We start from the raw sequence: 23,574 nt of genomic DNA, 5'->3' as shown, positions 1-23,574 counted from the left end.
GTACTATTTCTGGGTTAGCGGAGTCTGTAACCTGAAGTGTATGTAACCCGAGGTACCACTGTAATAGTAATAGTTTTATTATCTATACCCAGGCTGAGTTACCCCAGCTACACCGGGCAACTTCCAGCATATATAAAAACATAATAAAATGTGAAACTTTTAAAATTTCCCTGTACAGGGCTGCTTTCAGATGTCTTCTAAAGGTTGTCAAGTTACTTATCTCCTTGGCTCAGTGTTGCATAATTCCATACCTTCCAATGTTTATCCAACAAAAATAGGGACGTCCTATTCCATCCCCTCCAACGTTTCTCCCCTGAAAATAGGGACGTCCTATTCCATCCCCTCCAACGTTTCTCCCCTGAAAATAGGGGCATCCTATTCCATCCCCTCCAACGTTTCTCCCGTGAAAACAGGGATGTCCTATTCCATCCCCTCCAACGTTTCTCCCGTGAAAACAGGGACGTCCTATTCCATCCCCTCCAACGTTTCTCCCGTGAAAACAGGGACGTCCTATTCCATCCCCTCCAACGTTTCTCCCCTGAAAATAGGGACGTCCTATTCCATCCCCTCCAACATTTCTCCCGTGAAAAGAGGGATGTCCTATTCCATCCCCTCCAACGTTTCTCCCCTGAAAATAGGGACATCCTATTCCATTCCCTCCAACGTTTCTCCCAGGAAAATAAGGACGCCCTATTCCATCCCCTCCAACGTTTCTCCCGTGAAAACAGGGATGTCCTATTCCATCCCCTCCAACGTTTCTCCCGTGAAAACAGGGATGTCCTATTCCATCCCCTCCAACGTTTCTCCCGTGAAAACAGGGATGTCCTATTCCATCCCCTCCAACGTTTCTCCCGTGAAAACAGGGACGTCCACTTCCATCCCCTCCAACGTTTCTCCCCTGGAAATAGGGACGTCCTATTCCATCCCCTCCAACGTTTCTCCCGTGAAAAGGGTGACGTTGTGGGAAAAATCGGAAACTGGGGTGGCTTTTGTAAATCCAGGACTGTCCCTTGAAAATAGGAGGACCTGAGATCTTCTCTGGAAAGCTGTGCCTGGCTTTGCTGATCAATGCATATTCTCCACCCCAATGCTGGCAACACAACATTCCCACAAAGGAGATGTATGTCCCACACACACACCCAAAATGGACCTCCATGGACCAGCTTCTTTTGTGAGGCTCCCCACCCCCCGTGCTCAGGTCTACATGAACCCGAACCTCAGCCCAATCGCACACATGCGCTGCTTTTTTGCAGCAAAGCTTCACGTTAATGAAAAACCAGCATCGTAATAAAAAAATAAAAGGTAACGTCAACACTAATTTTCTCAGAAGGAAGCCCCTCAACCTTCCGCAAGTCAACTCTCCTGCCTTTGACTGCGATGTACATAAAGTTTTGTTGGTTTGTTTTTGAAATAATTAAAAAAGTTATTTAAAAACCATTCCTCTTTTTTTAAAAAAGGGTTATGCATCGTTTCTACAAGGGCAGTGCGGCTCAGTAGGCAGAGCACCCGCCGTGCGTGCAAAAGGTCCCGGGTGCAAGATAGAGCGTCCCCCAGGAAGGTTCGGAGAGATGCGTCGGATAGCCTGGAAACGTGGAGAGCAGCTGCCGGCCCGTGCAGACAGCCCTGGGCTACATGGACTGGTGGTTTTCTTTGGCAAATGAAATTCGGTTGCCAAGAGCTCCACGCAGCTTCTCAAGTCTCGCTCCTCTCCAGGGCTGTTCCCAAGCAATCTGAGACTGCGCCCGTGTGAACCTAACCTCCCCTCCGCTCTTTTCATGCCGCTCTTGATTCTGCGAGACAAGCAGGGAGGGGAGCTGGTCCCAGCAGGAGGGGGAGACCTCCTTGCCTCTTTCCCAGCCAGACTCCTCTCTGCTTCTTGGCCCCGCTCCATCTATTCGTAACCATGAGGACTACTAACTTGCACCGCCTTCCCAATCCATTCTTCCCTTTGAGGCCGGGAGGCCGGGGTTTCTGAGCTGCATGCTGGGATGTGCTTGTGCGTGCCCCAAATAATAATAATAATAAAATTTATTGTTTATACCCCGCCCATCTGGCTGGGCTTCCCCAGCCACTCTGGGCGGCTTCCAAAAAAATATTAAAATATTGTAATACATCAAACATTAAAAGCTTCCCTAAACAGGGCTGCCTTCAGATGTCTTCTAAAAGTCTGGTAGTTGTTGTTCTCTTTGACATCTGGTGGGAGGGCGTTCCACAGGGCGGGCGCCACCACCAAGAAGGCCCTGTGCCTGGTTCCCTGTAACCTCGCTTCTCGCAGGGAGGGAACCGCCAGAAGGCCCTCGGAGCTGGACCTCAGTGTCTGAGTAGAACGATGGGGGTGGAGACGCTCCTTCAGATATACTGGACCAAGACCAAATTCTAGCTTAAGTGCCTTCGTTATGCTGATGAGGGGACAAACCCTAAACCGTTATGAGGAGGGAACCGGCAACAAATCGTCCTGTTCAAATTGGAATTATTAGCAAGAGTGTGGTCCACAAGGACCTGGCGGGCTGTCAGGCCTAATGAGCACAGCGGCTCATCCCCTGTAGGTCTTGCCCCATAGATCAGTTGCCAAGGCTGAAAATCCCCGCTCCCCACAGCCATCTTAAGTCCCATCCTCTCCAGGATTTTCCCCATGCAATCGGAGACGGCACCAGCGGAAGCCAACCTAACCGTCGCCCTTTTCATACTGCTTCTGGTTCTGGGAGACCTCCTTGCCTCTTCCCCAGCCGGATGCCTCTCTGCTTCTTGGACTCCCTCCTCCTCTCCTGCCTCTGAGTCTGGACTGCTCTCTGGCACAGACTCTTCCCCGCTCACTAAGCCCTGTTGCCTCTTTGGTTTCCAACACCTCCTCCTCCCAGTCTTCACCCTCTGACCACTCGCTGTCGTCCCACCACCAACCCCCAGGCTCTGAGCCTTCTTCCCTTGGGGGTCCCCTAGGCTGCTCCCCCCCCAACACCATTCCTCCTGGTTCCTCCTGGTTTTGGGAGACGAGGGGAACAGGCAGGAGGGGGAGACCCCCTGGCTTCTTCAGCAACTTGGCCCCACTGAAAGGAGCTTCCCCTCCTTCCCAGCCTCTGCTTCTGTCTCCGAGTCTGGACTGCTCTCTGGCACAGACTCTCCCTGCTCACTAAGCCCTGTTTCCTCTTCCTACACCTCCTCTTCCAGCCTTCTCCCCCTGAGCACTCGCTGTCGTCCCACCACCCATCCCCGGGCTCTGAGCCTTCTTCCCTTGGGGGGGGTCCCCTAGGCTGTTTCCCCCCCCCCCTGCACCCAACCAGCACCCCGTCTCAGAAAAACAACCACCACCAACGACCACAGGCAGGAAATGCCACAGGCTTTATTACGGCAACAATTACGCATGCACAAATTCATGCAGTTGTGTCGTTCCCTCTTCCCAGGACGATCCAGGGACCCCCCAATTCCGGGTGCAGGATACAAAGCGTCCATTCGCCACCCACAATGTCTGTTGCAAAAAAATAACCGCACTGTCCAGTCGTCCCTAAGTGAGCGTTCAGGCTCGACGCGCCCGTTTTTAAACATGCTATATTTTTGTTGCCACCAACACAACATGGGGAGGAGAGTTCTGAGACTCAGGATCAGATGTCGAAGGGGGCGCAGGATGAGGCAGAGAGGGCATGCATGTATGTGTGTATCACCACCCTGGGACCCGGAGGGTGCGATGTGGGAGGTCAACAGCAGGAGGCGCTAGAGCCAACGGGAGGAAGACCCCATGAATTCTACTTCCCACTGCGATCGAAATGATTCAACCGCCCCATTCCAAATCAGGTTTATTATCAAAAGTTTTAATGGGACGCGGGTGGCGCTGTGGTCTAAACCACAGAGCCTAGGACTTGCCGATCAGAAGGCTGGCGGTTTGAATCCCCGCAACGGGGTGAGCTCCCGTTGCTCGGTCCCTGCTCCTGCCCACCTAGCAGTTCGAAAGCACGTCAAAGTGCAAGTGGATAAATAGGTACTGCTCCGGCGGGAAGGTAAACGGCGTTTCCGTGCGCTGCTCTGGTTCGCCAGAAGCTGGCCACATGACCCGGAAGCTGTACGCCGGCTCCCTCGGCCAGTAAAGCGAGATGAGCGCCGCAACCCCAGAGTCAGCCATGACTGGACCTAATGGTCAGGGGTCCCTTTACCTTTTACCCGCCTACATTAAGGTTACCAGACGTCCCCGTTTCCCTGATTTACAGATCAGTCCTTTGACAAAATCCATCTGTTTAGTAGGAAGTTGAAAAGCGTCCCCAAATTCATTGGAAAAAAATCTGGTCACCTTAGCCTACATTCTAGCCGGGATTAACATCGCCAGAGGAGGCGAAAACATACCCGGCTCCTTCGACCGTTCGGAACCGACTCACAAACTTGGGAACCCTGAGAGACGTTTAGCCGAACCCCAGGAAATAAAGGAATCGCAGCTCATGCTAGGTTAGGGGGTCACCCGTTTGGGATTGGGGATCCGGCCCTGCGAAGGGGCATAGACCTGGGTGCAGTTGGCATGGGCGGCGGGAAATTGAGAGAGCCTTCGTCGCCCTGTTTAGAGCATGGAGTAGCGCACATCGGAGCTGAGATGCTTCCGAGATGTGGGCGCTGGCGGGCTTCGCCGTGACCACGGAAGGGCTGTACCGCGTTCCCCTCCCCTCCCGCCGTCGAAGACCCCCCTGTCCTACTGGAGCACAGATTCCTGGGTGAATTTCCTCCTCAGGGACGGGTTGAGCACCGGGTACAGCGAGACGATGGAGGGCCGCGCTTTGAAACTGGGGTAGATCCTTCGCAGCACCGCCCGTCGGAAGAGGATGTAGACCCAGGGATCCAGGATCTGGTTCCAGGTTGCGACTCGAAGGTAGATGAGGAGCTGGATTTCGGTGTCCCGGGGGATCTGGTTGATCGGCAAGTTGCCTCGGGGAGCCTGGAGCGCTGTCTGCGCAATGAGGATCTGCAGGACAGTGAAAGAGAATATGATGAAAATGATGTATAGATGGTATATTAAAGGTAAAGGGACCCCTGACCATTAGGGTCATGGGCCACAAGCACAGCCTCGCCATTAGAAAGGTTTTCATTGATGTGCAAAACTGCAGTTCATGCCGATGACTCCCACAAGTATTTTTCGCTCTATAAGACGCACCAGACCACAAGATGCACCTAGTTTTTGGAGGAGGAAAACAAGAAAAAAAATATTCTGAATCTCAGAAGCCAGAACAACAAGAGGGATCGCTGCGCAGTGAAAGCAGCAATTCCTCTTGCTGTTCTGACTTCTGGGATAGCTGCGCAGCCTGCATTCGCTCCATAAGACGCACACGCATTTCCCCTTACTTTTCAGGAGGGAAAAAGTGAGTCTTATAGAGCAAAAAATACAGTATCTATCTCTATCCATCCATCCATCCATCTATCATCTATCTATCATCTATCTATCTATCTATCTATCTATCTATCTAATCTATCATCTATCTATCCATCATCTATCCATCCATCCATCCATCCATCCATCTATCATCTATCTATCTATCTATCTATCTATCTATCTATCTATCTATCATCTATCTATCCATCTATCATCTATCTATCTATCTATCTATCTAATCTATCATCTATCTATCCATCATCTATCTATCTATCATCTATCTATCTATCTATCTATCTATCTTTCTATCTTTCTATCTATCTATCATCTATCTATCCATCTAGCCATCTAGCCATCTATCATCTATCTATCATCTATCTATCTATCTATCTATCTATCTATCATCTATCTATATCTGTCTATATCTATCTATCTATCTATCCATCTATCCATCCATCGATCTATCTATCTATCTATCTATCTATCTATATCTATCTATCTATCCATCTATCCATCCATCGATCTATCTATCTATCTATCTATGTTCTCCTTCTGTGGCCGAGCCACTCACTCACCAGCAGGGGGAGCCAGCAGACGCTGGCAATGACCATGATGCCTAGCAGTTGCACCATCATCTCCACCTCGCTGTCTCGCCGCCGCTGGACGGACTCGGAGTCGTGGTAGACGCGGCAGAGGGTGACCACGCTGACCGTGTTGAGCAGGAAGGAGAGGCCCACACAGAAGAGGCCGAGAAGAGCGAAGATCAAGCAGAAGACTACGTTCCTGGGGTCGTGGAGCAGCGTCAGGAAGCACCAAGAGTTGGGGTACTGCAAGGTGTAGTCGCCCAGGCCGAAGACGGGCAGAAGGCCGAGGACGAAGCCCCCAGCCCACACCAGCCCCACCAGCGTCCATGCCCGCCGTTTGGTCATCTTGGTGGAGCGGGAGAAGGGCCGGTTGATGCCCAGGAAGCGTTCTCCGGCCATGGTGGCACCGAGGAGCAAGGGGCACAGTCCGAAGAAGACCATCACCAAGCCCATGAAGTTGCAGAGGTGGCAACCGGGGTCCACCAGCCTCCAGTCGAAGCGAGTGAAGTGGTATGGGACCACGATGGAGAAGGTCAGAAGAAGACCCATGAAGTCGGTGGCCACCAGCCCACAGAGGAAGACCAGGAAAGACGAGCGTGAGCGGCTATGCATCTTCCGGGAGGAGTTGACCAACACGCAGAAAGCAAAGAGGTTGGAGGAGAGGCCGATGAGGCCGAAGATGGTGGAAAACCACGGCGAGGCGGCCGCGTCGCCGCGGTACGCCTCCGTGCCGTTGGCGCCCCGGAAGCAGGAGCCGAGGGTGCGATTCTGGGTGGAGTTGGCCATCGCCCCGGCGCTCAGCGTGGTCCTGGGGAAGGAGACTCGCTGAGGGGTCCTCCTGGGCGCAAGGAAGCGGCCAGTGGTCTCGTGGCGCCCATTGCGCGGCGCGTTGGGGTCAGTCTCGGTCGTTGGGTGCTGGCTCTGAGCAGAGAGAGAGGGAAAGGGTCAGGTCTCACCTGGAAAACCTGTTTATCAATCAACCAATCAATCAGTCGGTCAATCTTTACAGTGGTACCTCGGGTTAAGTACTTAATTCATTCCAGAGGTCCGTTCTTAACCTGAAACTGTTCTTAACCTGAAGCACCACTTTAGCTAATGGGGCCTCCTGCTGCTGCCGTGCCGCCGGAGCGCGATTTCTGTTCTTATCCTGAAGCAAAGTTCTTAACCTGAAGCACTATTTCTGGGTTAGCGGAGTCTGTAACCTGAAGCGTATGTAACCTGAAGCGTATGTAACCCGAGGTACCACTGTATTACGGTCCAGAGACCCAACAAATCGTCACAAAGCAACGCCCAATTCGGACCGTTCAGAATTACCGGTGGAAGAAGAACGGCAAATGAAATTAGTGGACTGTGCAGAACTCGATAAATGAACAGGAAGGATTCAGAACCTGCGGCATCAGAGATTCTTAGAGGACTGGAGTACAGTGGTACCTCGGGTTAAGTACTTAATTCGTTCCGGAGGTCCGTTCTTAACCTGAAACTGTTCTTAACCTGAAGCACCACTTTAGCTAATGGGGCCTCCTGCTGCTGCCACGCCACCGGAGCACGATTTCTGTTCTCATCCTGAAGCAAAGTTCTTAACCTGAAGCACTATTTCTGGGTTAGCGGTGTCTGTAACCTGAAGCGTATGTAACCCGAGGTACCACTGTAAATATTTGAACCATTTGAAAAGCGATTCTGATAAACAGATTACGCAAGCAGGACTGCAAGAAGTTCTGTATGGAGGAATTTGTGAAATATTGCAAGGAAGACGTTGAAAATAATTATTAGTTAAGGACAATGAAAAGTAATAGAGAAATTAAGAAATGCAGAGCAAATGATAAAGAACGGAGAATCTTCAGAGGTTGTTGACGGGAATTCTAAAATGTTGTATAAGATAAGAAGTTATGTTAAATGATTGTTGGAACTTAAATGTTTTTAGTGGACTACCTGCCTGCGGACTGTCTGGCCAGAGTGGTGCATGCTCTGGTTATCTCCCGCTTGGACTACTGCAATGCGCTCTCCGTGGGGCTACCTTTGAGGGTAACTCGGAAACTGCAACTAATCCAGAATGCGGCAGCTAGACTGGGGACTGGGAGCGGCCGCCGAGACCACATAACACCGATCTTGAAAGACCTACACTGGCTCCCAGTACGTTTCCCAGCACAATTCAAAGTGTTGATGCTGACCTTGAAAGCCCTAAACGGCCCAGTATCCCTGAAGGAGCGTCTCCACCCACATCATTCAGCCCAGACACCGGAGTCCATCTCCAAAGGGCCTTTTGGCGGTTCCCTCCCTGCGAGAAGTGAGGCTACAGGGAACCCAGACAGAGGGCCTTATCAGTGGTGGCGCCCACCCTGTGGAACACCCTCCCATCAGATGTGAAGGATATAAGCAGCTATCCTATCTTTAAAAGACATCTGAAGGCAACCCTGTTTAGGGAAGTTTTTAATATTTAACGCTGTATTGTTTTTAACACTTGACTGGGAGTGGCTGGGGAAACTCAGCCAGATGGGCAGGGTATAAATAATAAATTATTAGATAGATAGATAGATAGATAGATAGATAGATAGATAGATAGATGATAGATAGATAGATAGATAGATAGATAGATAGATAGATAGATAACACCTCCAAGAAAGGAGAATGCTCCACCTTCCGAAGGACTCAGTCCCGCTGTCAAAGAGATCTTGCCGCCCCAAAAGCTTCTCCTGATGTCTAGTCAGCAAGAACTGGGACCCCAGCCAGACTGCCATTGGCTTCTGCTCAGCAACTTGAGCTAAACCATTTGTGGAAAGTTAGGATAATCCCCTGTTCTCTGCATTGTTTAAAAGAACTTGTATCCAGCTTTGCAGCAGTCCAACGGTCCCTAAGTTATCCAAAGGCATTGGTGATGGACGGGTTTGTTCCCAGATCTTGTCTCCACCCCTCCCCAAACATCCCTCCTTCAACCATTCCTCATCAGGCTCGGTTTCCAGACCCTTGATCGTCTCGGTTGCCCACCTCTGCCCACCTTCCAGCTTGTCAACATCCTTCTTAAACTGAGGCACCCAGAACTGTACACAGTATTCCAGGCATGGTCTGACCAAGGCAGAACAGAGCAGGTAAAGGTAAAGTAAAGGTACCCCTGCCCGTATGGGCCAGTCTTGACAGACTCTGGGGTTGTGCGCCCATCTCACTTAAGAGGCCAGGGGCCAGCGCTGTCCGGAGACACTTCCGGGTCACGTGGCCAGCGTGACATCACTGCTCTGGCGAGCCAGAGTCGCACACGGAAACGCCGTTTACCTTCCCGCTGGTAAGCGGTCCCTATTTATCTACTTGCACCCGGAGGTGCTTTCGAACTGCTAGGTTGGCAGGCGCTGGGACCGAGCAGCGGGAGCGCACCCCGCCGCAGGGATTCGAACCGCCGACCTTTTGATCGGCAAGTCCTAGGCGCTGAGGCTTTAACCCACAGCGCCACCTGCGTCCCTCTAACAGAGCAGGACTATGACCTAAATCAGGGATGCGGGTGGCGCTGTGGGTTAAACCACAGAGCCTAGGACTTGCCGATCAGAAGGTCAGCGGTTCGAATCCCCAGGACGGGGTGAGCTCCCGTTGCTCGGTCCCTGCTCCTGCCAACCTAGCAGTTTGAAAGCACATCAATGTGCAAGTAGATAAATAGGTCCTGCTCCGGCGGGAAGGTAAACGGCGTTTCCGTGCGCTGCTCTGGTTTGCCAGAAGCGGCTTAGTCCTGCTGGCCACATGACCCGGAAGCTGTACGCCGGCTCCCTCGTCCAGTAAAGCGAGATGAGCGCCACAACCCCGGAGTCGGTAACGACTGGACCTAACGCTCAGGGGTCCCTTTACCTTTACGACTTAAATCTGGACACTAGACTTCTGTTGATGCAGCCTAGAATCGCATTCGGCTTTTTCCTGTTACCGCACCGTACACATTATGCGCTTCTGCCCACGGCTTAGGCTTGGAGCACTTGCGAGATCGGAGCATTTGCTTCCTCCGATTCCGGGAATCTCCCCAAGGGACCAGGATCGGCCCTCGGCATGTGTGAGATTGCCCCGCAGACATTTGACCCCGCAGATCAGACAAACATCGCAACTGCTTTCCCTCGGACCATAAATCAAGGCTGTAATAATGCAGGAATTCCTATAGCTTCCAGGAACTGATGCAAGATCAGGAGAAGTCAGCCAAGGCTTTGGGGCCGGGGGCAACCAGCTGGGACAGCCCGCCCTTAGAAGCACAAATTTATTTAAGTAGGGAGTGTCCCGCTGGGAGCAGGGGGTCAGGAAACAGAAGCTGTGCAGCCCCATCTCATAGCTGGCCACTGACGCCATCCATGCCACCCACTTGAATCCCAGAGAATCTAGGAACTGTACTTTTATGGTGCTACAACTCCCAGCAGAAACTACAGTTCCCAGAATTTTATGGGGGGGGGCGCAGGTGCTTTTTCAGTACATGAAGAAAGATGGAATGGAAAGACCGCTGGAAAAGAAACGTATCGAGGTCAGAAGCTGCCTTGTACAGTTCAGTTTTGTCTACTGTTACAGGAATTCTAAGGTCTTATATATATATATAAAATAAATGTTCATAAGTGTACAAGGCAAACACGTAAATAAGAAGTACTGTTTTGGGGGCACAGGAGGCAGGCAGGTGTGGGAGACTCCCTGGTCCTGAATGGGGTAACTGTGCCCCCGAAGGACCAGGTGCGCAGCCTGGGAGTCATTCTGGACACACAGCTGTCCATGGAGGCGCAGGGCAGTTCTGTGTCCAGGGCAGCTCCATCTGGTACGCAGGATGAGACCCTCCCTGCCCGCAGACTGTCTGGCCAGAGTGGTGCATGCTCTGGTTATCTCCTGCTTGGACTACTGCAATGCGCTCTCCGTGGGGCTGCCCTTGAAGGTGACCCGGAAACTACAATTAATCCAGAATGTGGCAGCCAGACTGGGGACTGGGAGCGGCCGCTGAGAGACCTACATTGGCTCCCAGTACATTTCCGAGCACAATGCAAAGTGTTGGTGCTGACCTTCAAAGCCCTAAATGGCCTCGGTCCAGTATCCCTGAAGGAGCGTCTCCACCCCCATCGTTCTGCCCGGACACTGAGGTCCATCTCCCGAGGGCCTTCTGGCGGTTCCCTCCCTGCGAGAAGCCAAGTTACAGGGAACCAGGCAGAGGGCCTTCTCGGTGGTGGTGCCCGCCCTGTGGAACGCCCTCCCATCAGGTGTCAAAGAGATAAACAACTACCAAAATTTTAGAAGACATCTAAAGGCAGCCCTGTTTTGTTGGAAGGAGAGAGAGAGAGAGAGAGAGAGAGAGAGAGAGAGAGAGAGAGAGATGGGCATTGAGGAGGGAAGGAAGGAAGGAAGGAAGGAAGGAAGGAAGGAAGGAAGGAAGGAAAGAGAGAGAGAGAGATGGGCATTGAGGAGGGAAGGAAGGAAGGAAGGAAGGAAGGAAGGAAGGAAGGAAGGAAGGAAAGAGAGAGAGAGAGATGGGCATTGAGGGGGAAAGGAAGGAAGGAAGGAAGGAAGGAAGGAAGGAAGGAAGGAAGGAAGGAAGGAGAGGGGGGGCATTGAGGAAGGAAAGGAAAGGAAAAGAAGCACATCTGCAAACTGAAATTCCGAAATCATTTTGAAATGACTCAAAGCCCTTCCTACCGTCTTCCCTGCAAGGGAGCACTTGGTCTGGAAAGCTAGAAAAGGAACGAGGCCGCGGGCCAAGAGAACGAGAGATGATCGCACAAGTCTCCGGAGGCTTAGACGACAGCTAATAAGTCACAGAGGGGGAGAAATCTGGCTCGAGGGGGAGAACCCACACACACCCCATCAATCCCCATCCCTGGCGCCCTTCCTGGGACGCCCCGGCCGAAAAGGGTCTGGAAAAGAGGGCCTAGCCTTTTTCGCTGGGGAAAATGTCACATCTGGCTGGCAGCTGGAAAAGGCGAGGAATGCCAGAAATCGCACAGAGGTTTCTTAACGCCCATGGGGAAGGCTGGAACGACCCAGGGCGGTCGAACAACCCTGTCCCTCTTTGCTGAGAACTCAGAGAGGCAGCGCCGTGCAGTGGTTAGAGTCTCGGGGCCAGGACCTGGGGAGGGACCCGGGTTCGAATCTCCCCCCCCCACTTGAGCTCGCTGGGTGAGCCAGTCACTCTGCGTAGCCTGCCTCACAGGGGATTAAAATGGGGAGAAGAATAATGATTGCCCCCTCGAGCTGCTTAGAGAAAAGTCAGGAAACAGACGTAGAAAATAAATAAAATTGCAGCTCAGTCGGGGAAATTAGAGGGTGCCTCCTAGCAGCTCTCAGCCCCCTGGGCAAACTGCAACTCCCAGAATAATTTGGGGAAGCCATGGCTGTTTCATATTGTATTATTATTATTATTATTATTATTATTATTATTATTATTATTTACTTTTAACAATTATCCTCACACATAAATCATAATCACGGGCTCTTAGATACCCCATAAGGGAAAAGGAGCATTGCAGAAACTACAAGCGGAAGAGTTTTGGAGCCTGAGCTCGCTCGGTTTCCTCTTCCCTCCTCATTCCTCTTTCATTTTGTGTTGTCTGCCTGGCCTGTTATTTTCTCCTACCGATAGGGAACCCACTTAAGGACTCTAGACGGGCTCTGGAACACCCCATAAAGGAAAAAGAGCAGTTTTTTTCTTATAGCACCCGCACTGACGGACAGCAGCTGGACGAGGTTTCAGACCCAAGCCTTACATGGAGGGGGCAGGAATCGAACCCAGCACCTCCGAGCTACAAAGCCAACGCTTTGCCACTGTACTACTGCCCTTCCCCCTGTGCACTGCGTCCTACTTAGAGTAGACCCATTCAGATGAATGGGCCTGATTTCCTTCCACCATCCCCCCCGGAGAAATGAGAGAATAAATAAATTTGCCCTGTTTCCTTCCAGATATCAGAAAGCAGCCATTGCATCTAAACATACCCAATTGCTCCACACAGGAATCGATTTCTGCAGAGGATCGTGTCCTGGGCAATTTATGACAGCGCCAATTCATCCCTCGCCCTTGAAAAAAGTTGCATTTGGAGTGTGTGGATATACGATTGAAGCCCAGAAGAAACTGAGGAGGACAGAGGACACAACCTAAATTCCTGTCTTTGGGGCTTGTAGGAACACGCCTGGGGGAAGGTCTCCACCTCAACGGAAAAGGCGCACAGAAATCATCCGGCAGCCAAGAAAACTCAGAAGCTGGCTAGGTTGCCAACTTCCCAGGGAAGCCTGCTCCAGCGCCCTTTTTGTTGTTGTTGTTGTTTGGTCATGTCCGACTCTTCGTGACCCCCTGGACCAGAGCACGCCAGGCACTCCTGTCTTCCACTGCCTCCCACAGTTTGGACAAACTCATGCTGGTTTCTTCGAGAACACTGTCCCACCATCTGGTCCTCTGTCGTCCCCTTCTCCTTGCGCCCTCCATTTTTCCCAGCATCAGGGTCTTTTCCAGGGAGTCTTCTCTTCTCCTGAGGTGGCCAAAGTCTTGGAGCCTCAGCTTCAGGATCTGTCCTTCCAGTGAGCACTCAGGGCTGATTTCCTTCACAATGGAGAGGTTTGATCTTCTTGCAGTCCATGGGACTCTCAAGAGTCTCCTCCAGCACCATAATGGGCCCTTTTTATGGCTCTCAAAACCCCAACTTGAGATACAAAACATTCCACACACTGTAGTGTTGTCTCCTAAAATGGGACCCTGTTTTCCAAGGACAGTCCAGGATTTACAGAAGCCGTTCCAGTTTCCAATTTGATCCCAGAATTCCCCACTTTTCCTTGGGACGTCCCTATTTTCAGGGGAGAAACGTTGGAGGGGATGGAAGAGGACGTCCCTATTTTCAGGGGAGAAACATTGAAGGGGGTGAGGTCACTGGGCTAACAGCTTCCGATCTTTTGGCAAATGAGTATTGCTGCCTTTAATGGGAATTGATGGCTGGTGCCTGCTAGCTGAAACCCCGTTAATTCCCGGGTTTTGCTTCGACTGCTTCGTTCATTGCTCCATTTTTGCCTCGCCGCTATCATCTTCCTAGGAGGGCAGGGTGAATTTATTGATTTATCTCTGTCCCGACACCCCCAGGCACACTCAAGCTGAAGGAATGTCCCATAGGCCCTCTGTGATTCCTCTGAAAGTCCCCAAGCAATGGGTCCAAAAACTGCTTCCAGCTTTCCTCCTTTCCCATCCACAACTGCCGGCCTCACCCTGCCACTAGCAGAAATTAAAAATAAACCCTTCAGCTTGGAAAGCCTCGGACGGGAGTCGCTGGAGGGAAGGAATTTGCTGTTTTGTTTTGCCTCGCAAATGCCAACACAGAGCAGCTGGCCTGGGAACGGACCTGCCTACGACCTTGCAAGCAGAGAGGCAAAAAACAGGCTCCGAAATTCGCCCTTCCACCCTCCTCAGTGTTAATGGCCACTGCTTTCCTTTCTGCGCATCGTCTCCACGGCCTTAATATTACTTAATATTATTACTGGAGTTAACCATCCAGGAGTCTTTTTCTTGTTGTTTAGATCTTTAGTCATGTCCGCCTCTTTGTGACCCCCTGGACCAGATCATACCAGGCCCTCCTGTCTTCCACTGCCTCCCACAGTTTGGTCAAACTCATGTTGGTCCCCTCGAGAACACTGTCCCACCATCTCGTCCTCTGTCGTCCCCTTCTCCTTGTGCCCTCCATCTTTCCCAACATCAGGGTCTTTTCCAGGGAGTCTTCTCTTCTCCTGAGGTGGCCAAAGTCTTGGAGCCTCAGCTTCAGGATCTGTCCTTCCAGTGAGCACTCAGGGCTGATTTCCTTCAGAATGGAGAGGTTTGATCTTCTTGCAGTCCATGGGACTCTCAAGAATCTCCTCCAGCACCAGAATTCAAAAGCATAAATTCTTCGGCAATCAGCCTTCTTTATGGTCCAGCTCTCACTTCCATACATCACTACTGGGAAAACCAGAGCTTTAACTATACGGACCTTTGTCAGCAAGGTGATGTCTCTGCTTTTTAAGACGCTGCCTAGGTTTGTCGTCACTTTTCTCCCAAGAAGCAGGCGTCTTTTAATTCCGTGACTGCTGTCACCATCTGCAGTGATCATGGAGCCCAGGAAAGTAAAATCTCTCACTGCCTCCATTTCTTCCCCTTCTATTTGCCAGGAGGTGATGGGACCAGCGGCCGTGATCTTTGTTTTTTTGATGTTGAGCTTCAGACCATATTTTGCGCTCTCCTTTTTCACCCTCATTAGGCTCCATGAAGGCTCCATGGCGCATTCCCGGCTGACAGCCTTTAGCAGACAAAAAACCCCACCCGTGGCATTTTATCTAAATCCCCTACCGACGCCCCATAAGCCACCGGCCCATCTTGGCACACTGCAGATTCCAGAAACGGATTGTGCACCGGGTGGAAGGGGATGACGGCTCCTCGCCCCTTTCCCAGATCCTGGGAACAACTCGGGTCACGACCTCTGGGTCATTAGAAAAGAATGTCAGCGAGCTGCAGGAGGATGATAGCGGGTCTCCGGTTATCAAGCCATACAAGGGGAAAGCTCTGGGAAGAAGAGATAACTCTGCAAAGCGTGGTCCCACAGACACTGCGCGGTTCGAATACCCACAAGGGGGTGGCTCCCGTTGCTCGGTCCCTGCTCCTGCCACCCTAGCACTTCGAAAGCACCTCAAAGTGCAAGTAGATAAATAGGTACCGCTCCGGCGCAGTGGCGTAGCGTGGGGGGTGCAGGGGGGGCTGGCCGCACCGGGCCTAACATCTGGGGGTTAGGGAAATCCACGGGTTAGGGGGCGCAAATCCATGGGTTAGGGGGCGCAAATTACTTGCCTTGCCCCGGGTGCTGATAACCCACGCTACGCCACTGCTCCGGCGGGAAGGCAAACGGCGTTTCCGTGCGCTGCTCTGGTTCTCCAGAAGCGGCTCAGTCATGCTGGCCACATGACCTGGAAGCTGTACGCCGGCTCCCTCAGCCAGTAAAGCGAGATGAGCACCACAACCCCAGAGTCATCCACAACTGGACCTAACGGTCAGGGGTCCCTTAACCTTTACTCCTGACCCACACTGAGAGCAGCCTCAGTGCCCTTTGCGATTTGCACCCTCTCTGAATCTGCCTCCTTCCCTTCGCCCTCCTTCCTCAGTAAGGTAAAAAGGTAAAGGACCCCTGGACGGTTAAGTCCAGTGAACGGCGACTAGGGGGTTGCGGCACTCATCTCATTTTCGGGCTGAGGGAGCCGGCGCTTGTCCGCAGACAGTTTTCCGGGTCGCGTGGACAGCAGGACTAAACCGCTTCTGGCGCATGACGGAAACCAGAGCGCACAGAAACGCCGTTTAACTTCCCGCCGCAGTGGTACCTATTTATTTCGGTACCCGAAATGTCCCGCTTTTCCTTAGGATGTCCCTATTTTCATTGGGAGAAAAGTGACGACAAACCTAGACAGCATCTTAAAAAGCAGAGACATCACCTTGCCAACAAAGGTCTGTATAGTTAAAGCTCTGGTTTTGCCAGTAGTCATGTATGGAAGTGAGAGCTGGACCATCAAGAAGGCTGATCGCCAAAGAATGGATGCTTTTGAATTCTGGTGCTGGAGGAGACTCTTGAGAGTCCCATGGACTGCAAGAAGATCAAACCTCTCCATTCTTTAGGAAATCAGCCCTGAGTGCTCACTGGAAGGACAGATCCTGAAGCTGAGGCTCCAAGACTTTGGCCACCTCAGGAGAAGAGAAGACTCTGGAAAAGACCCTGATGCTGGGAAAGATGGAGGGCACAAGGAGAAGGGGACGACAGAGGACGAGATGGTGGGACAGTGTTCTCGAAGGTGTCAGCATGAGTTTGACCAAACTGCGGGAGGCAGTGGAAGACAGGAGGGCCTGGCGTGCTCTGGTCCAGGGGGTCACCAAGAGGCGGACACGACTAAAGGACTAAACAACAACAACAACAACAACATTTTCATTGGAGAAATGTTGGAGGGTACGGAGTTATTCAAACCCCAAGCCAAGGAGATAAGTAACCTTTAAAAGACATCTGAAGGCAGCACTGTACAGCATAGGGAAGTTTTTTAAAAAATCTTTAATGTTTCATTATGTTTTTATATATGTAGGAAGCCGCCCAGAGTGTGTGGGGTATAAATGATAACGTTATTATCATTATTATACAGTGGTACCTCGGTTTTCGAATGTAATCCGTTCTGGAAGACCTTTCGACTTCCGAAACGTTCGGAAACCGAGGCGCAATGGGCGGTCTGCAAAAACTGGGGAGAAATAACATTTACACACAGTGGAAAGATATTCAATTTCTGTTCAAAAACAGAAGCATTTAATTCCGGGTTTTCAACGTTCGAAAACTGAAATGTTTGACTTCCGAGACGTTCGTTGTTGTTGTTGTTGTTGTTGTTGTTGTTGTTGTTGTTGTTATTGAACAAGTAAAGGTAAAGGGACCCCTGACCATTAGGTCCAGTCGTGGCCGACTCTGGGGTTGCGGTGCTCATCTCGCTTTCCTGGCCGAGGGAGCCGGCGTACAGCTTCCGGGTCACGTGGCCAGCAGGACTAAGCCGCTTCTGGCGAACCAGAGCAGCGCATGGAAACGCCGTTTACCTTCCTGCCAGAGCAGTACCTATTTATCTACTTGCACTTTGACGTGCTTTTGAACTGCTAGGTTGGCAGGAGCAGGGACTGAGCAACGGGAGCTCACCCCGTCATTGCGGGGATTCGAACCGCCAACCTTCTGATCGGCAAGTCCTACACAATGTTGGACGTTATGCACTGGCGCAGTGCAGCAGGAATCTCCTTATCTCATGTTTCGCCACGAATTGCATCAAGTCTCTCCTTCCACGCCTGTTTTGGAGGGTCAGATAACTTTGCTGCATCTTAAAATCTGGGTGACCGACCCAAATCCCTCCCTGTAACTGGCACGGAGGGGCTTCATGTCAGAGCAATAAATAATATTGGCTCAGAGGAGAGCTAGGATTTCATCATGGCAACGTTCCTAACTTTTTATTTTCTGTTTCATGCAATCTCCCAAGACTGATGTCGTTTGCAAGATTGTTGGCGTTTTCCCTCTCTCTCTTTCGTAGTTGGCCATGGCATGTTTTGAAAATATGACGGTGATTGATTCGGCAATCTGGGTTCACGGCGTTCTTTGTGGACGCGCGAGAAACTAGGGACAGATCCTGCTGTTCTTCCTCTGCACCCAGACCCTGGGAATCGACCGGTTTTGTGTGTTTTCTTAGCCCCTGGCTGCTTCTGAACCTCCAGGCACCACGCGTATTCCAGAACTGTACGGCACCCTCTCAGGAACGCTCAGCCTAAGCTCTTGAAGACGGGCGGGAGATTTATGGGTGCCAAAAAGAACCGAAATGTTTAGATCCAGGCTAAGTGACGGCTGAAAGGAGCGTCCAAATATTTGGAGACTCGAAAGCCGAGCTGACACACAAGAGAGATTCATGTCGGCGCAGTGGGGGGATAGGGTTTCATATAGAAGGTGTTTTGTTTTTTTCCCCTGACCGTCCATATTGCAGAGGGGAAAGGAAGGAAAGAGGAGGAGGGAAGAGGAAAAGCGTGTTTCGAATCCTGAAAGAGAGCAGAGATCTGAGGATGCAGGGAATGAGAAGCTCAGATTCGCTTGCTTGCTCTAAAATATAGACGCGCTTTTACGCTCGCGAGATTGAATGTCTTGCCCTCGGATAAATTTGAGGGACGATTCCAACACGAAAAATATCCCTGTGGAGACGGCAGTCCCGAATCGGTGGCGCACGCCCTTCTGGCTTGCCTTCTTTATAAAGACTTTAGGAATGAGATTATCACCCCTCTTTTATCGTCGATCCCGGGTCGCCCAGCCACTGCCCCAGGGTCCTTTCTCTTGGCAGGTCAAGATGAGAGAGAGAGAGAGAGAGAGAGAGAGAGAGAGAGAGAGAGAAAGAAAGAAAGAAAGAAAGGGAGAAGAGAGAAAGAGATAAAGAAGGAGGGAGGGAGGGAGGGAGGGAGAGGGAGATGGAGAAAAGAGAGAGGGGGGGGAAGGAAGGAAGGAAGGAAGGAAGGAAGGAAGGAAGGAAGGAAGGAAGGGGGAGAGGGAGAGGGAGAGAGAGAGAGAGAGAAAGAGAGAGAGAGAGGAAAGGAAGGAAAAAGAAACTGAGAGGGAAGGAAGGGAGGAAGGGAGGAAAAAGAAACAGAGAGAAGGAAGGGAGGAAGGGAGAGAGAGAGAAAAAGAAGGAAGGAAGGAAGGAAGGAAGGAAGGAAGGAGGGAAGGAAGGAAGGAAAAAGAAACTGAGAGAGAAGGAAGGAAGGAAGGAAGGAAGGAAGGAAGGAAGGAAAGAAAGAAAGAAGGAAGAAAGTAAGTAAGTTAGTTAGTAAGTGTCCTTTCTCTTGGCAGATCCAGATGAGCAGGTGACGGCAAAGGTGGCAAGGTTTTTCGCTGGGGCAATCAGAATAAGATCCACTATTCAAAACCCTAAAATGTATTGTACATAATTGACTTTTTATTTCTATTCTTTGTATATCGTGGTTTTTTTTATTGCAATGGCCGACGGCTGATGCAAATAAAGATTCATTCATTCATTGTTCCTCGCATTTATCCATTTGTTTCTTTGTCTCCTGTGTATATTTATTATTGTTAAGAAACCGGAAGTATTCCTGTTAGGAATATTGGACTTGGAGGCACCTAAAGATCAAGAGAAACTGTTTTTCTGTGCTGCCAGAACGATATACACCCAGAAATGGAAAAAAAAGAGTCATTTCCAACTGAAGAAGACTGGCAATTAAAACTAACAGAATATTCACAAACGAGAAGAAACTTCCCGGAAAAAGAAGAAATCGAGACGGCAGACTTTTAAACACTGAATGGGGGTAATTTTGGAACCGTTGTAAAAAAACCACACACCTTAAACTGGACTGACTTAAGACCTAGCAGTTAAGAGATTTGAAGGGAGTATAAAATAATAATAATATATATAAGAAGATTAAAATTAGGGGTGCAGTGATGAGTGTTAACAATATAGGTAACTGCAGAAAGGGGGAGCGGGAGAAGTCAATTTGATTTGATGAAATGTATCTCTCCCATTTTTTTCTATTTTAAAAAAAATGATGAAATTGGAATTGGGAAAAAAAACAAAAACAAGAGAGCCCTGTATAATTGTTCTTTGGCAAGGCTGGGGGAAATGCCTTTTTTTTTACAAGCATGCTTCATCAGAGACTGAAGACAATATAGAACCATCGTGACTGGCGCAAATTGATAGCCTTATCGTTTGAGATTAGAAAGCAGATCAGAGAGACATGGATGGCGTCTGACAGCTGTCAATCATTACTGCCCATAATGGCGACGTTCCAGATTGACAACTCTCAGCGTAATGCCAGAACTCATTGCAAACATTCAAGGAAGCCCAATGTTAAAAGATTCGGGAGGGATAAAAGGAAAGGTAGAATTAAACCAGATCAGGAATGAATAATTCTTTTTTTAAAAAAAAGAAGAACCGTGGGGAAATTCGTAGCATGTTTGAAAAATGATTGCAAACCACTTTAGACGTTAGCAGGGTTAGAATAAACCGAGCAGTTAATGTATAACTGGAATCAGGAAAGGGGGGGAAAGGGATTAATTAAAATATGCAAAAAGGAAAACAAAATGAGCCATACAAGGGCAGAGAGAAGAAGGGAAGTCTAATGTATTAAATTCAATCATTTAAATTCTGGCGTTTATATGATTGTTTTAAAGCCGAAAATGATAAATCATATATACAAATGTAAATTTTAAAGGATTGGTAAAGTGAGGAACACGGTCCTTCAGGAGGCAGCGACGGACAGGGAATACACAGGGATCAAATTACCGTATTTTTTGCTCTATAAGACTCACTTTTTCCCTCCTAAAAAGTAAGGGGAAATGTGTGTGCGTCTTATGGAGCGAACTCAGGCTACGCAGCTATCCCAGAAGCCAGAACAGCAAGAGGGATTGCTGCTTTCACTGTGCAGCGGTCCCTCTTGCTGTTCTGGCTTCTGAGATTCAGAATATTCTTTTTCTTGTTTTCCTCCTCCAAATACTATGTGCGTCTTGTGGTCTGGTGCGTCTTATAGAGCGAAAAATACAATAAGTGGGGACACACGTCAAATGCCCCCCACAAAACAATCCAAAGGATGTATATTGAATGACAGGAGTGTGTGCAGCTCTCCATTCTTTCATCTTACTCCGTCTTTGTCCTGCCTCTCCGCAAGAGCATTTGAGGCACCTAGTGCCTCTGACCATGTGCAGAGTGCATCTCTCCCTTGCCCATAGCAACTTTCAGAGCCTAAGAAGGCAAAATGAGGGGTTCTGGGTGAGAACATGTTGCCTTCCTTCCTTCCTTCCTTCCTTCCTTTCTTTTCTTCCTTCCCTCCACCTCCCCTTTCCTCTTCAATACCCATCTCTCTCTCTCCTCTCTCTCTCTCTCTTTCTTTCTCTCTCTTGCTCTCTCTCCTTCCTTCCTTTTCTTCCTTCCTTCCCTCTTTCTTTCTTTCTTTCTTTCTTTCTTTCTTTCTCTCTCTCTCTCTCTCTCCTTCCTTTTCTTTCTTTCTTTCTTTCTTTCTTTCTTTCTCTCTTTCTTTCTCTCTCTCTCTCTCTCTCTCTCCTTCCTTCCTTCCTTCCTTCCTTCCTTCCTTCCTTCCTTTTCTTCCTTCCTTCCTTTCTCTCTCTCTCTCTCTCTCTCTCTCTCTCCTTCCTTCCTTCCTTCCTTTTCTTTCTTTCTTCTTTCCTTCCTTTCTCTCTCTCTCTCTCTCTCTCCCCTTCCTTCCTTCCTTCCCTCCTCCATCTCCCCCATCCCCTTTTCTCTTCAATACCCATCTCTCCCCTCCCTTTCTTTCTTCCTTTCTTCCTTTCTTTCTTCCTCCTTCCTTTCCTCCCCTCCCCCTCTCCCACTGCCCACCTCCCTCTCCCCTCCCGTCCCTTCTCCCCATCCCTCCCTCTTCCCTTATCTCTCCCGGAGCCTCGCTTCCCCTTTTGCGCCTTGAAATAAAACCGCTTTTTCCCCCTTCCCGGTTGGAGGATGTGCTCCAACAAGCCTTTGCTAAAAAAAAAAACCAACAACCATCAGGTCTGCAAAAGACCCAGCATCACCAGCATAAAAACCAGTATAAAAACCATCACCATCACCCTTAAAACAATGATTTTGGCTACATACCCTTTTCCAGTCTAAGTTCCCAGAAGTTGAGCGCTAATTCTTGGGAGGCAGCGAAGAGACTGGTCCCTTTGCCCCACTTCGTCTGTCTGATGCATCTGAGAAAAATCGCTTTTTTTTTTTTTTTTTTGAGAACTGGGTAGGGAAAAGGGAGGGACCAAGAGACAGGAGGCTGGGCGGCTCATCCCTTTTCAGGGAAAAGATTGCACAGGCAGAGAGAGAGATAAAGGAGGAGTTTTCCCCCTGGAGGGAAAACGGGAGAACTTCTTTGGACCGCTGGCTTTTTGGGAAGAGGCCTTCGGGAGGGATATCAAGTTTCTAGACCTCATGACAGCTTTTTATTTTCTATTAATCTATTTTCTATTAATTCATTCTATTAATCCCTGCATGTCAAGTTTCTAGACCTCATGGTTGCAAGAGAAAATGCCTAAATATCAAGTTTCTAGACCTCATGGTTGCAAGAGAAAATGCCTAAAAGCATTCATATATCAAGTTTCTAGACCTCATGGTTGCAAGAGAAAATGCCTAAAAGCATTCATATATCAAGTTTCTAGACCTCATGGTTGCAAGAGAAAACGCCTAAAGGCATTCATATATCAAGTTTCTAGACCTCATGGTTTGCAAGAGAAAACGCCTAAAAGCATATCGCTCAGGTTCCCATCATTTGGCAAATCGTTTCCTTCCCCACCCCTCTATAAAATTCCCCTGCCCACAGGCCTCGCTTAATTGACAATTAATTTTTAGCTGAAAACACGGTTTTGCCAATTATGCGGTCATTTTGATGGGCATTTTGATGGTTCTTTTCATTATCGTCGCCCAGGCGAGCTGTTTCCCGGGCAAAGCGAAGGAACGAAACGATCAGAAACGTCGCCAAATAGAATCAAAAAATTTTTAGTGTTTGGAGGGGCAGGAAATGTGTCGGATCACACTTGCTGCACCAAAACATCATCTCAGTTCCCTGCAAAACAAAGTTCGCTGTTTCTTGGCTGTCCTCTAATCCTCTTGCAAACAAATCATCACTAATTCTCAATAAACAGGTCATCTTGCAAGGGCAGAAAGCAGAAAAAAACAACTTGCGTTGCCCATGTTTGGCCATCCCAAATAAACCACCGTTGGCAAGGCCAATTCTCTGCGAAGCTGTGAGTTCGAATTCTGGAATTGCAGGAAGCCGGTCAGTCTGCAAAATCGAACATTATAAGTCCTGCAGAAAAGCTCAGATGTTTTAAGCACATTTAAAGCAAAGAGTTTGCCGCCAAAGAACACAGGGAACTGCAATAATCACAGATTAGGAAAAGGCTGCTGCTTCTTTAAACAAGCATGAGGTCTAGAAACTTGACATACAAATGCTTTTAAGCATTTTCTCTCGCTACCATGAGGTCTGGAAACTTGACATGCAGGGATTAATAGAAAATAAAAAGCTGTCTCATGTAGAGCCAGACATGAGGATAATAACTCTTCAAAAGCCCTTTCATCTTTTGTGGGAGTCGGCTGTGTGTCTTTCATCGGATTTGACAGTTCTGCCGAAGAAAAACAGAGATGGAAAACTATGCAGCTCAGTGAATCGTA

The 23,574-nt window shown here is 49.6% G+C and overlaps 1 protein-coding gene across 1 annotated transcript; it reads right to left on the bottom strand.

The window, feature by feature from the left end:
• Positions 1 to 3,317: 3,317 nt before the first annotated feature.
• On the bottom strand, positions 3,318 to 22,213 carry TBXA2R (thromboxane A2 receptor). The gene is given in 5 exon segments (XM_079960768.1): positions 3,318 to 4,936; positions 5,917 to 6,846; positions 22,012 to 22,044; positions 22,048 to 22,134; positions 22,137 to 22,213. Coding segments are annotated over 5 exon segments (1,377 nt in total). The 5' UTR covers positions 22,194 to 22,213; the 3' UTR covers positions 3,318 to 4,666.
• Positions 22,214 to 23,574: the final 1,361 nt, after the last annotated feature.

Source organism: Podarcis cretensis, assembly GCF_951804945.1.
Source record: "Podarcis cretensis genome assembly, chromosome: 18".
Lineage (NCBI taxonomy): Eukaryota > Metazoa > Chordata > Lepidosauria > Squamata > Lacertidae > Podarcis > Podarcis cretensis.
The sequence above is the reverse complement of the archived record's forward strand: the minus strand, read 5'-3'. Positions and strand labels throughout refer to the sequence as shown.